The sequence below is a fragment of the Pimephales promelas genome, chromosome 7 (assembly GCF_988280905.1).
Source record: "Pimephales promelas chromosome 7, fPimPro1.hap1.1, whole genome shotgun sequence".
NCBI lineage: Eukaryota > Metazoa > Chordata > Actinopteri > Cypriniformes > Leuciscidae > Pimephales > Pimephales promelas.
In genome coordinates this window covers 30,467,976-30,482,103 of record NC_142775.1, presented here as the reverse complement: position 1 = coordinate 30,482,103, position 14,128 = coordinate 30,467,976, and the positions used below count along the sequence as shown (strand labels likewise).

General features: G+C 36.8%; 3 protein-coding genes across 4 annotated transcripts in view; 1 reads left to right on the top strand and 2 right to left on the bottom strand.

Moving 5' to 3' along the window:
• The first annotated feature begins 1,626 nt into the window (after positions 1-1,626).
• Positions 1,627-8,511, top strand: LOC120487169 (inosine-uridine preferring nucleoside hydrolase). 2 transcript variants are annotated; one of them, XM_039683412.2, is made up of 7 exons: positions 1,627-1,935; positions 2,118-2,191; positions 2,445-2,629; positions 6,710-6,889; positions 6,977-7,088; positions 7,700-7,836; positions 7,980-8,511. In XM_039683412.2, the coding sequence occupies exons 1-7, from the start codon at positions 1,847-1,849 to the stop codon at positions 8,325-8,327; spliced, it is 1,125 nt and encodes a 374-aa protein (XP_039539346.2). In that variant the 5' UTR covers positions 1,627-1,846; the 3' UTR covers positions 8,328-8,511. The 2 variants fall into 2 exon arrangements, with proteins under 2 accessions (XP_039539346.2, XP_088989451.1); XM_089133325.1 differs by having other exon boundaries at positions 2,098-2,191.
• A 55-nt stretch (positions 8,512-8,566) lies between these two features.
• Positions 8,567-10,395, bottom strand: coa5 (cytochrome C oxidase assembly factor 5). Its single transcript, XM_039683414.2, has 3 exons — positions 10,153-10,395; positions 9,586-9,669; positions 8,567-8,776 (listed from the first exon to the last, which is right to left on the bottom strand). The coding sequence occupies exons 1-3, from the start codon at positions 10,252-10,254 to the stop codon at positions 8,735-8,737; spliced, it is 228 nt and encodes a 75-aa protein (XP_039539348.1). The 5' UTR covers positions 10,255-10,395; the 3' UTR covers positions 8,567-8,734.
• Positions 10,396-11,259: 864 nt separating this feature from the next.
• Positions 11,260-14,128, bottom strand: part of mgat4a (alpha-1,3-mannosyl-glycoprotein 4-beta-N-acetylglucosaminyltransferase A) — a 46,190-nt gene continuing 43,321 nt past the window's right edge. Inside the window, exon 16 of the mRNA XM_039683222.2 lies at positions 11,260-13,837. Within this exon, the coding sequence (XP_039539156.2) occupies positions 13,811-13,837 (27 nt within the window). The 3' untranslated portion in view covers positions 11,260-13,810. The remainder of the gene's footprint in view (positions 13,838-14,128) is intronic.

Sequence of the window (14,128 nt, the reverse complement as noted above, 5' to 3'; positions counted from 1 at the left end):
CACCATTCCTACAGTAAAGCATGGAGGTGGTAATATCATGTTATGGGGTTGTTTCTCTGCAGCAGGGACTGGAGCACTGGTCAAGATAGAAGGAAAAATGGATGGGGCAAAATACTGTCAAATTCTTGAGGAAAATCTGCTGCTCTCTGCCAGAAAGTTGTCCATGGGAAGAAAATTTAAATTCCAACATGACAATGACCCGAAGCACACAGCAAAACGGACCACACAGTGGTTAAAGGAGAAAAAGGTGAATGTCCTTGCATGGCCTAGTCAGAGCCCAGACTTAAACCCCATTGAAAATTTGTGGAATGACTTGAAGACAGCAGTCCATAAACGGTCACCATCAAATTTAACTGAACTTGAGCAGTTCTGCAAAGAAGAGTGGTCAAATATTGCAACATCTAGATGTGCAAAGTTAGTAGAGACATATACCAACAGATTAAAAGCTGTATAATTAAAGAAAAAGGTGGTTCAACAAAATACTGAAACAAGGGGGTGATCCTTTTTCCAACTCAGTGATTGTTGTTTTATTTTTTTATAATTTTTTTTTTTGACATGTTGGTGTTTTTTCTTTCACTTGGATGTTATAAGTCAAACTAAGTAAACAGCTGAATGAAACAAAAACTGTGTCTGTCTTCATTTCAGGATGCAAAGCAAGACAATTTGATTATTTTACAGGGGGGTGATTCTTTTCTATACCCACTGTATGTTGTGGTACAACTGGGCATGCAGTACAATGCAAATAGTAATTATAACATAAAGTGAAAAGTAATAGTAAATAGTTTAGTCAATACAATAAACAAATAGTATACAGCAAATAAAATGGTAATGAATACATGTAAAAATACTGATAATAGTTTATTAATAATAGCAATAGAATAAGACATTTCAACTACAGAATAAACACACACACAAAATATATTTAATATTTAGCTCTTTGTGTTAAATTTCTGTTTTATTGATCAGTAATAGGCTAGCCATTATAACAGAAGTAACTTCAGTCAAACATACAATGTTAAAATAGCCTAAATATAAAGTTATGAAACTTTACTTTGCCCTCAGCCAAAACTATTTACCAAGGAACCATTTATAGATTAATGAGACCAAACATAAACACAAATTATACGAATTATATCTCATGTTTAACCTCAAGACTAGAGACATCCGAGCCAGCGGCAACCGTCAGAAGCACTGGCCGTGGTACGGCTGTTCCAGGCGGGGGGGACGAGCGCTGGGCGGGGGGGCAGCAACTCCGAAAACTTCAGATCAAATTTTTAAATAGGCTCTATCTTTATAAACAAACCACATATTTGAGCTTTAAACAACTACATTGTCGACTGAAAAACTATTAAAACTACATTGCGTGACACAATACTACAACAGTAATATTTAATCTCTAAACGTTACTGCTAATTAAATCATGACCAAATACAACCAAAAACAAACGTTCAGTCTTGCTTGTGAAAGGTGCTTCCTCGAAAGCTGTTTTACAGCCCCAAGCAGCACATAAATCAGGCATTATGGGAAAGTTGCTCTCCCCAATATGGCGGCGCCGTTGACGTACGCTCCAGCGGCCAATAGGGCGTCTATGTATATATTATGTCTATGGCTCTGAGTCTGGGACTGCCGCGTTTTGGCCTACAGAGTGACGTCGCAGAGCGGATGACCGGTTAAGGATGACGGCCCCACGGCTCGTCCGTGTCAGACAGTAGTAGCGGTCGATAGGGCGTTTATCTGATGTCTATGATTCTATCTCATATATTTTACCTAGATTCTACATCATATATATAGGCTATTTTTTTCTACACTATCTGTCGATTGCATAGTGCGCGTGCAATTTAAGTAGATGTTCTCAGCCGCATTATTTAGATGGACCGTTAGAGTAACGTTAGTATTTCTTAGAAGACAACGGACACTTGGATTAAACACAACTCGGTAAACACACAGTTACTCTCCGGTTTGTTTTGTGTTGGCTTACCTACAGTAACGTTATATCTCAGAATATGGGGGAGCGCGCGCTAGTCTAACACGTTTAATGGGAAAACCACCTTATATGAAAAATTATTGCCTAATAACTATCCAAAGTTCGTCCGACAGATAAACTACTCCTCTTACAGACACCGAGAGCTCGCGACTGCCTCAGACTGCTTTAAAGAAACTCACACGAACGTCTGCAGCCACTTCACTACAGGTAAGATATCATGCAGAGTCCGCATTCAGGTAATAGTGCCTGTATGCATCTACTTAGGGCTTCTACTCATCTACTTGGTCATTGGCTGACATATTTATCCTAAGTGTCTAACAAAACTTAAATGAAGTGTCTTGCTAAAGGGCACACAGTCATGTGGATTTTGAATGTACAACATTCACCAGCCTGAAAATCCCACCAATACACCACCAATTGTTGGTAAAATAAATTACTTTGTTCTCATATCTTTGTGCAGAAGTCAGCATGAAGAAATTGCTTGTGGATGTGGACTGTGGTGTGGATGATGCTCAGGCTATCATGATGGCTTTGGCAGATCCGGATGTACAGATCCTGGGCATCACCTGTGTTCAGGGCAACACTTCAATAGAAAATGTCTGCAAGAATGTCTTGCGTGTCCTGAAAGTTTGCAATCATTTGAAGGTGAGATATGCTTAGAAAAAGATATGCTTTTTGCTCAGATATGCAGTCGATAACTGGCTTCGAGTTTGAACTTCATCTCGTCCCTTTCCCTATAACACTATCAAAGTGTCAAGTAAGCTTCACTAACTAACTTGCTGGGCTGCAATAAAAAGGCAGACTACAGACAATGTCTTCGATCACAGCCAAATTTGAGAGAGAATCCCCCAAAAAGAATATAACAGTTTTTTATAGAATAGGAGCATGGACAAAATGACATGATACATAATACATTACATGATTTCCCTAGAATGGTTCTTCATATGCAAACCCTTCTGTAACTTGGTAGAAGCAAACTTCAATCTCAAATCATAAAGTTGATTACTTTAATATGTCATGAGACTTCTAGAATGTTATATTTTTGAATTTGTCTTGTCAGCATCTCAGAATTTTCGACTGGTTTCGACACGGTACGTTTTCTGCAAATGCTAGAATGTAAGGCCTAAAGGAGAGAAGTAAGATTAGATGTTAGAATTATTATTAGTTTAAAATACAGTTTACTATTTTATTTATTTAAAAAATCCATCACAGTGGGATAGACATTTTGACTTAAGTATTGTGCAGTGATTTCATTATATTACCTGGACCAAGTATTGAAGTCGGCATTAAATAAAAGAAGTCACGAAAGTCTTTTCTTCATTATTGTGACGTATATCAGAGCATGGTTGCGATGTCTAGGTATCAAAAATAGCTCAAAAGTAGCCCATTGACCTTATCAAAAAAATATGCCTCTCCCATATCTAAAATATTTTTCAGTCACTGTTATGAAAATATGAACACCACTTGATTGTATCGTAGTGATCTTGAATACAGCTTATCAAGCACAGTTGTATCATTGGTAGAATATAAAATATTTCAATACAAGCAATCCAGTTAAATATTATTTATGCAATATGTCAAACCTTTGACTCAAGGGGTGGAAAAATTAACCCACGGCAGGAGTTTAAAATTAACCCAATTCAAGTCAAGTCATCTTCATTTAAAGTGCTTTTAACAATGTAGATTGTTCCAAACTCTAAGTACGGCAACTTTAAAAATGTGAGCCTGTGAGAACACTGTTGGCGTGCACATGCGTATTAAGAGTTCATTCTATAGGTATGCGTGTTTGAATATATGTGCGCAGCGTAGCCACGTGAACTGGAATTATCCTGACAACAATTATCTGTATAGAGGTTGTAGTGGCTTCTTTCCTTCTTAAGCCACTCCCGTGAGGGAAAGTATATTTGACGCTACATCTGTTTTAACAAGACTTGAGCTTCATTGTAACAAAAAGGTGAAAACTTGAAGACAAAACAGTGTTGTGTAATGAAGGTCAAAAAACTGTCTCCCTTCCCCTCTGCCCTTGCCACATCACTTCCTGTTTAAGATGGCTACCTTCAGGAAGTCCCCAAAAAGGGGTTCAATTCCTTCCCCTTACCACTGGGGGGAGTGCAGACAGTAGTTACATACAACCATGACATTAAAGGGTAACTAAACCCCTGGACAAAGCCTGACTCCACCCACTGGCAATATTTGAAAATGTTGAAAAAGTGGGCAGACCCCAGCGGAGATAGAGGGGTACTCACAAGAGGGGTACTCACTCTCAATACTCACAATTACAACTCCTGACTCCCTACAGTGGTTTTGACGACACAATCTGTTTTTTTTTTATACTGCCAAGAGCGTAGCTCGCGTGGTGAGCTGAAACCTGCGTACGTCACAAAGTGCGGAACATCCAATAGGAAAATTCAACTGCAGTAGCCACCGTTCAACCTGAAGAGGGCAGCACTAAGACATTTTTTACACCATATATTGTAGAAATAAAACACTTTATAAACAAATGTCAAAAAAGTTTCTCGACTCAATGACTGGTATTAATAAAGATCCATTCTTACAGATCATTAACTAAAAAAAGTTGGTTTAGTGTTTAGTTACTCTTTAAAAACCATTATTAATAGCCTTATGGCTCCTACATTCCGGCCCCTTAATTGACGATGACAAGGCAATTATATAAAATATACATATATTGAGGAGCCATATAAGCACATATTTACAAAGTACTTCCAGATTTATTAATTTTTTTTTTAAATCTGTTGCAGCTTTGTGAGCAAGAAGGGTTGCTTTATCAGCAGTAACTTTTATCCTCATTGATGACACTGATGATGGTATACTTGAGCTGGGAGAACTACGAGATTTATGTGACCTCTTGGACACATTCGAAACACTATCACTTGGCTCGATGAGTGTTTGTGGATCCTTTTGAACATTTTTCCACATCTCATATTCACTCAAAGTTACAAATGTAGCCATTTTAGGCTCAAACCAGTCAATGCGCTCATTTTCTCTGATATCGTCAGATAGTTGTTCTTGCACAAGCCTATGAGCAGTCTTGAATTCTTCAAGTGACATAAAAAATATCTCAGCACTTCGTTTTATTGATTCCACATCACAACCCTCAGCAAGCAATATGCCTTTACTTCATTCATCCTACGTGTGCACACACCAAGCTTTCCCCTACGCATAGAACTGAGGGATCCAATGCTTTGTTCAACTCTGTCCTTTTCATTTTTGGACATTTCATCAGCCATGTTTGACACAAACAAGCACAATCAAGTATCCAGCTTTCCATAGAATCAGCAGGCCACAATGTACAGATAAGCATCAGCTTCTTGTACCATGCTTTGATCAAAGCCAAAATTCTCAACCACAGCTTTTAGAAATAAGTTAACCCTTGTTTACTCACGCATTGGATGAATTTCAGAATCCTTTCAAAGCTGTCGATACGTGTCACTCATGGCTTGATCATTCCAGATGTAGGCCTTGATTGGGCCTACCGCATGCCTGCATGTCCTTCTTGGGAGTTTTTTGACTTCTTTCCATGTAGTGGCTTCTTTCCTTCTTGACTTGACCTTTATTGTAACAAAAAGGTCAAAACTTGATGACAAAACTCAGTGCTCCAAAACAAACAGTGTTGTGTAATGTTGGTCAAAAACTCTCTCCCTTCCCCTCTGCCCTTTCCACATCACTTCCTGTTTAAGATGGCTACCTTCAGGAAGTCCCCAAAAAGGGGTTCAATTCCTTCCCCTTACCACAGGGGACAGAGGGGACACAGGGGTTTCTGTCCCTCCTAGACAGTAACACAACTACTTTGACGCTTCAAAAAGAGATTGTTAAACTAATCCATATGAATTGAACGGTTTATTCCAAAAAATTGAAAGAGATTTTTTTGATCGCTTTATTTGATGAACAGGTTGAATTCAAGCTTTTATTCACATATAAATATTCATCTGCTCAATATGCGACAGAATTTCCATTTTTGGGTGAAGTAACCAACTAAATATAGAGCCGTTTTTGCTCTAGATACCTTTAAAGGAGTGAGCAAAGATGAGCATAACCAATGTTCTTCACATAAGCAGGTTGATAACTAAACGTTTTTTTTTTTTATTTTGTTTTTCTCACTAACATTTAGATATTTAAATCAAATTAAATGGCAACAGTAAAAATAACTAGCTAGGTTAGCTGATTGCCTTAAAAGTCCATTGATTTCGCCATCAGGTCATGGTCAAAAAAGGTCAATTTTGATTTCATGGACTTTCAAGGAAGTCAATAGGCAAATTTTTGATTGTATATTGGCTTTGGAATTCCAATACTAGCTCCTTGTTGTCAGTTATTTATTTAGTAAATAATTGATGTCATACTTCCTAAAGCAGAGGTTTTTCAAAGAGCTTATACTTTGACCCATTAGTATGTCCTGTATTGTATAAGTATTGTGCAATGATTGCATAACTCATGACAACCTGCAAAAATTGGTGAACCATTCTGCTCAGCACTAACAAAGAAAAAAAAAAAATTTTTTTTTAATTCAGCTACATTTAGTCTTGTGCATTGTTATGACCCTTCATGGTTTTTTAAAGTCTAAGGAATTAGAAAGGGTCACTCTTAAGGAATTGTTACCACTATAATACTGAGAGAGTGAATAAGACCACCGAGAAGTAGTAGAACATGGAACATAGCCAGCACATGACAACAAAATCAGAAAAACTGATTGTGTCTCTGAATTGTTAGACTCCTGTATTTCGTGGAGCGACTAAAGCGCTCTTGGGGCAAAACATCAGTGCTGGAGATTTTCATGGCAAAGATGGACTCGGTGACGCCCCAGACCCCCAAGCTCCTGGGCTGGAACTGGTCCAGAAAGAAGGCGCTGTGTCAGCCATGATCCGAATAGTCGATGAGAATCCTGGAGAGGTGAATATGAAACTACAGTAGCAGATATTTGAAATAACATGCATTTCACCAAGTATTTTTACCATGTGTTGTTCCTGCTTCTCTAAGGTGTCTTTAGTGGCCACAGCTCCGCTGACGAACGTGGCTTTGGCGGTGAAACTGGACCCCTCCTTTCCCAAGAAACTCAAAGGCCTTTACATTATGGGTGGGAATACAGACTGTGAGTCCCTAAAACGTACTATTTTATCAGGATAGGATGGGGCAATTTACTAAAAATTAATCGAGGCCTTTAAGCTAAATATACAGTAAAATAGACAAACACTTACAGTCAAATGTTTGTAATTACGATGTTTGAATGTTTTTGAACAAGATGTTCTCTTATTCTCATCAAAGTTGCATTTATTTTTTCAAAATACAGTAAAACAGTAATATTGTGAACTATTACAATTTAAAACTATTTTCTTTTTGATTTTAAAATGTAACTTATTCCTGCAATGGTAAAGCAGACATCATTCTAATATTCTGATTTGGTGCTCGGATATTAATAATGGTTCTTATTGTTATCAATGTTGAATACAGTTGTGCCTGTTGTGTTTCTGAATTCTTCCCAATTTGCTTCCTTAATTTGACTACAAGAGTGTATTTTTCAAAAGGATGAATAGTACTTTTATGCAATGCAATGCAATATTGCCCAGCCCTTAACCAGAATCATGTGCCCCTTAGTAATCTACATGCAAACATAATCAGTCTGATCTGTATTGCTGGTCCTCTATATTAACAGTTTTCATGCAATTTAAGCTGGTTAGAAATATAACAGCTGCTTCTCTTTAGCTCGCGGGAACACCACTATGTGTGCAGAGTTCAACTTTGCAGCTGATCCTGAAGCAGCTTATATTGTCCTGAATGAATTCATTTGCCCAATTTACATTGCAACCTGGGAGTTCACCTGTAACAGTAAATTACCATGGGTGAGATACTCTTGTCTTTAACAATTATATAACAACCTAAATAGATGATTATGTATAATGTAAATACAACTGTTTGTTGGTGTTTATACATTCTTGTATACACAGCATCCATGTCATATAATATCCACGCATGTCTGTTTCAGGATTTCTGTGACGGTTGGCTGGCCCAGGACACGGATAAGGCTCGTTTTATGAAGCAGATCTTTAAGCACAGCATGGAGTCCAGCCACAGCGAGAGGATTGAGAAGGAGCTGGTGGCGGGGCAGGGATTCATCTCCTGTGATTCTTATGCTATGGCAGCAGCCATAGACCACACATATATTGTTGAAACCGACACCAAAGCGGTCACTGTGGAGCTGGCGGGGAACTACTGCCGGGGGATGATGATTGTAGATCACCTCGACCTTCTGAAGACGACTCACAAAGTCGAGATCTTGAAGAAGGTGGATTTGGAGAAGTTTAAAGTGCTCATGATGAATGCTTTGAAATGAATGTTCGTTAACAGCCATGATGTTATTACGGTACTAGATTATACTTTATTAACATTTGTTGTCAATTTTTTGATACCCTCATCAGTGTCACTACACTACATTTAATTAAATCCTTTGTCTTTTGTCAATCGGTTTGAATGACATACAAACGTTTAATAAAATATACATTTTGATAAGTACACTATTATTGAATATTGTTCTCGTTTGTGGATGCAGTGATTAAATGAGAGATCATTCAGAACTGGAAAGACATTTTACTTGATGAATTCTGATGTTTGTGCACTCATGAGCATCATAATTGAATAACTCTTTTCCACAAGAAAAAAAAAAGTGCTTAAAAAGCCAAATATTTACAAGATAGAAAGCTTTTTCTTATGTCTTGGTATCTTCATATAAACCAGTGTTATTCAGTCTCCCTTTCTGCCTCTGAATCGAGATCGGGTGTCCAGCTGTAATAAAAAGAAGGATTTTAATATAAGAAAAGAAGACATCTTACCATGTTAGCACAATTGGCCATAGTTTAGTTGGACTAGAACTATTAAACAAAATGAAATCAAATTGGTCTGACTACAGTGGAACACAGTCATTTAAACCACACACAAAAATGTATTGTGGTAGCACTAAATAGGGTTATTTTAATTACAGTATCTTAGTACAGTATCTGGGTAATATAAGGTAGCCACATGGGTTATGTGGGCACATGGGTAAATACCTACCTATTACCCAGTTATTGTAATTACTATATATATATATATATATATATATATATATATATATAATACTTTGTATGTATATGCAGAAAAGGACTGTAAAATAAAGTATCCCAAAATGTTAAATGAAACAAAACAAATCTAAAACAACTTGAACTTATGTTGCTTTCAAATTTAATTCATTTAGTTTAATAATTATAATAGTATCTCAAAAATACTAAAATGATCTGTACCACAGTACAAATGCTAATAATGTGGTACCAAAAGATCACAATTCAATGGTATTCCAAGGCGGCCGCCATTTAAAAGTTTCTACTTAAACAATGAATTGGTGTAGAACTAGAATCACAATTATGTCTGATTTCATTAAGAAAAATCTACATATACTATATATACACTGATATATATTCAAATGCATCAAATCGAATAAAGAGTTTATGAATCAGAATATTAAATGGATTTGTAAAATCTCAATACCCAGCCCCAAAGGACTATCAAAAAACTTTTTTTTTCCCTAAGCAGTTCAGAAAAGGATATTGGAAACTGACCATGGATCTCTTGCACTCAAAGAAAGCCACCTGCAAGCCTTTGCAATGTCCTTCCTTCAGACACTCACTGGGCTTCTTACCTTCCTGTGGACACAACATATATGATGCACCAGTGACCACTGTAGAATTGCAACTATGGAATCAAACCCCATGCAAATGGAGGAAAATGTTTTTTTTTTTTTTGAATAGCTGTCCACGGTAGTGATCTCTGTGCATCAAAGGGTTTAATAAATGTTCTAAACTTCTATTTGACATCTGAAAGGCCTATTGCAGATGAGCAAACACTGAAAAATACGCATTCCACATGTAAACACGCACATCAAATAGACTGATGTGATGTACGTGTATTGTCATAAAAAAAGCATTCACTCAAACCAAGGTAAATGAATTATTTAGAACAGTGTGTGTATGTAATTGTAATATTGTACAACTACTAGTTTCCATGTTTTAAACTGTGAGTTTTATATCACCCAATATAACAGGAATTATACATATCATGTGCAAAAGGAATAAAATCATGACATAGATCTGTGTTGTGATGACATGTTGATATGACGCTGATGTTACCTTCACTACACAGTCATGCTGAAGGAGACAGGCTTTGAAGTCCTCTCTTACTCCAGCGCAGGCGCGGCCATCTTCCTCTTTATCTTCGTAATATTTGGGCATTCTGTAGCGCTTTCATCCAAATGAGTTAAAGTGAAAAATGGATTCAGAAATGCGGCAAAAAGAGTGAAACAAGCTACTGGTAAGTCAAATGTGAGATTATTATGAAAGCGGCCATGATAAATATGACGTATGTGCGGAAGTGGAACACAAGTGCGTTGTGGGAATTGTAGTTCGCGCTTGCGAAGCTTAGCTAGTTTCCACGGATAGTTATGCATATAATATATATTTAAATATATGCATAACAATAAAAAGAATAAAATGGCATCATTCAACACTATTTCCAATTAAATTTTTGGAAATCGTATTTTACACTTAATTTATTTTATTAATAATTTGACTGTCCCTGTGGCAGTGCAAAGTAGTTATTCAAAGTATTTATATTGACCAGAAGATGGCGCTAAAATAATGATTTTGTCCCTCAAAAATATTTGTAGACTTAAAGGGATAGTTCACTCTTTTTTTTGTTGTTGTTTGTTTAACTATCCCTTTAAGCCACACTTACAAATACATCAAATTTCATTGCTTTAGAGTAATTGTCAAACCACGTGGTAATGATTTCAAAGAAATACGGCACAAGCACACTTAAAAAATGTTTCACAAAAATCTATTTAGGTCTATACGACAAGAGTTTGGACAATTTATTTTGTCAAATATTAGTGGAACATTTTTATAGTTAGTCCAGGTGGTTAAGTCACAGCAAAAATTGCTCACAAAAATGTTATTTCTAGCACACATTTGCAAAATCTGCCTGATATTTTGTTATCTAAAGCAATGAACATTTACAGATTTTAAGTGTGACTTTGAGCGAGCACTGTGCATGACATTTATTATAATTATAATACAATAATTGCATTAAGAAAATATTGTTTAGGCCCTAAAATGGCATGTTAATCACAATCACAATATACCTTTTAAAAGCATGAAAATGTCACTCACATGTGCATGATTAACAAATGTGTAAGATGCAATGAGGGGGAAACTAATGATGAAGTATGACAAGACTGGTTCATTTTGGAAGAGTTTATTCAAATCAATGTCAGAGCTGGAGAAAGACAGATGAAGGCACATGAAAGTCTACAATGCACCATACATGAGGAGCATGTTTCATGTCTGATTCATCTCAATGTATGACTGAAGGGTGGATTTCAAGATGGACATCCCAGAAACGCCTCATGACAAATCCTTCTTTCAGTGCAATAACAGGTGTGGCAACGGATCACTGAAGCAAATCTGCAGCAATTGAAAAACTAAAAGGCAACAATATGGCAAAACACTGAAATTCACTTGTGTTTTCACTTGAGCATTGTGTCACATGAGCATGTAAAGAACGGCGATAAAGAGCTCCATATTAGATCAAGGATCTACCTCAGTCTCTCCTCGGAGAGATCATGAACTAACGGTAAACAAATGCTATGACAGTACATTGGCTTTCTATTACAAAACACACATTTCTCAAGTACTGCAATTCACAAGCAGCTCCAAGTAGTCACAAAAAAGGAGGGTGTATGTAACTAAAAAGGATATGCTCTGAAACTTGAAGCATCAAGGATTCTACAATGATACATTATGCCAGGCTGAACTAAAACTTCCATATTATTAAAGATATATACAATCTCATGAGATGCGAGCACTTTGGAAATCTGTACAGCAGTTAATTCAAAACCAAGTCTCTACTACGCCAGGAGTTACACGCAAAATAAATAAGAACCAGCACACATAATACTACCGAAATGTAGCTGCTCCATTCAATTTCCATTATAAGTCTATGGTTCTGGTAATATTTTGCTTCAGACCAGGCCCACACAGAATCTGCACATGCAGAACTCCACTGAAAGTTCTACACGCTTTTACACGTCGTGGATTATTGGATAGTTACGGAGCCCTCAAGCGGACATGGTGATGGGAATAAATATGCGACGGGAGGTCAAATTTATGCTTCAATGCTTATTGCGTTTGTTTGAAATTATATTTCAAAAATATTACAGTCCCCCGAGAAACTTTTTTTTTTTGAGTTCCCTCATAAAAGTATTGTGTTCCCCTGAAAAACTTTTAATTTGCTCGGAAAAAAGCACTGACATATATGTTGTTCTCCCACTTCATATGATGTTCTCTCCTTTGCGTTTGCTTGCAAAAGACTTGAAAATAGTTTTTCCACGCTTTGAAATACAATCTCATTTTCCCAATCACCATGTCCTTTAAGGGACTCCATATATTATACTTTTTATACCCTCAGCTTCATTAATCACATTTTACCACACAGAAAAAAATCAAAAAAATCTGCAGATTCCATCTGGACTTAATCATGACTCACTGAACATCCAGATATACAGCATAAAAAGAAGAACATTTTCCGACTGAAAGCAGATTATTTGAAATGAAATTGAAAATGCTCAATGAACAAATGAAAACACGAAAGAATCTGGAACATAAACATGAACGATTCATGCTCTAAACGTAAAACATCCCACTTAAATCAAGCATATAACAAATTGTCCTATTGTATGATTTAAGCGTTTTGGCAGGGTGCAAGGCAGTCCTTTACCAGGCCCTCAAGGGACGCTGGATGTTAAGGCACAGAGGTGGGCGGCCCTGCACCCTTCTGAACTACACAAAGATACAAACATCAACCATCTTCACTCGACTTCAAGCCACGTCATAAATTTCCAATGAATATAAAAACATTTACTTCTTGTAGAAATTAAAGATTTATTTCAAATAAATTAATTCACCTTCATAGATCGTCATAATAATAACAACAAGAACATCAACAGCCATTTAAAAAAACTTTCCGATTGAAAGCCACGATTGATTGGTTGACGATAAAATGACAGAGGAAAATCCACTCGTGTTGACCAGGTAGAGGCCTAAGATATGCTGTTCGTTTTAAGAAATATGTTTTTAGATTTTGGCAAAGTAGTCAATAAAATAATAAACAGTTTTTTTTCAAAATGTTCTTAACAGAGGGCCTGAAACATCAACATCCTGAAACAAAAACCTATAAAAACTATATAAATACGGAAATAAAATAAAAAGTTGACGTTTCTGTCGCCCTACTTGTTCATCTTCCAGCCGTGGTCACCTGACCCAGGGTTTGAGGTCAGTTACAGCCTATGACGGCAGAGCGCTGAGGACATTCTTCATCAGTAGGGGACCTTTTCTCCAGCATTGGGTGCAGCCTTGAATCCTGAACTTCAATCCTTCATGACAGCAATGATTGCAATTCTTCACGACACAAATTCAGTGTCTGGAAACATTCTGTCAAAAAGTGTCTTTTTCTGTACAGTAGTAGTCACATTCACGCCACAGAATTCAGGCAATAGTAAAAGGAAAAAAAAACAAAGTCTGACGACAGAAGGGAAAGCCAAGTAGATGAGAAGAGAGAGTGGTGAAGGTACCAGAGGAAGACGAAATGACAAAAAAAGTAAAGTTTAAGAGCAAGAGTTACTCCACGTGCTCTAATATAATGTCACGGTCACTCTTGAAGCGCTGTAGATGCGAACAGCATGTCCTTGTCTAGATGACCAGAGGATCTCAACCACTGGACACATTCAGGTAGTTATCCAGGAATCCTCTTGATATGGATCTGACAAGAGACAGAAGCCAGATCTATGAAGAACATCATCATCTATGCAAATACAAAAACATGTTCTGGTTTCGGGCACATAAGATATCTTTGTAAGATTAAATACCAAAATAACAAATAAAAGTTAAGTCTGGTTCAGTGCAAAAATAGTCTCACATAATGCAATACTTGAATTAAAGCAAAACCAATAATAATGAATATAAATGAAAATTTTTACTACAAAATCTATACTAGCATTTAGTACGAAATACTGGCAAATTTTAGACGGGTCTAAAGCAGAGGAAGCAAGCA

Bases quoted from the DNA above. Each gene is read 5' to 3' on its own strand.
- LOC120487169 (XM_039683412.2), top strand. From the start codon at position 1,847: ATGTTCTCAGCCGCATTATTTAGATGGACCGTTAGAGTAACGTTAGTA. The intron at 2,630-6,709 runs GTGAGATATGCT...CTGAATTGTTAG, and splicing joins AAGTTTGCAATCATTTGAAG to ACTCCTGTATTTCGTGGAGC. The intron at 6,890-6,976 runs GTGAATATGAAA...TGCTTCTCTAAG, and splicing joins TCGATGAGAATCCTGGAGAG to GTGTCTTTAGTGGCCACAGC.
- coa5 (XM_039683414.2), bottom strand. From the start codon at position 10,254: ATGCCCAAATATTACGAAGATAAAGAGGAAGATGGCCGCGCCTGCGCT. The intron at 9,670-10,152 runs GTAACATCAGCG...TTGTGTCCACAG, and splicing joins AGCATGACTGTGTAGTGAAG to GAAGGTAAGAAGCCCAGTGA. The intron at 8,777-9,585 runs GTCAGTTTCCAA...TTTTTATTACAG, and splicing joins TTGAGTGCAAGAGATCCATG to CTGGACACCCGATCTCGATT.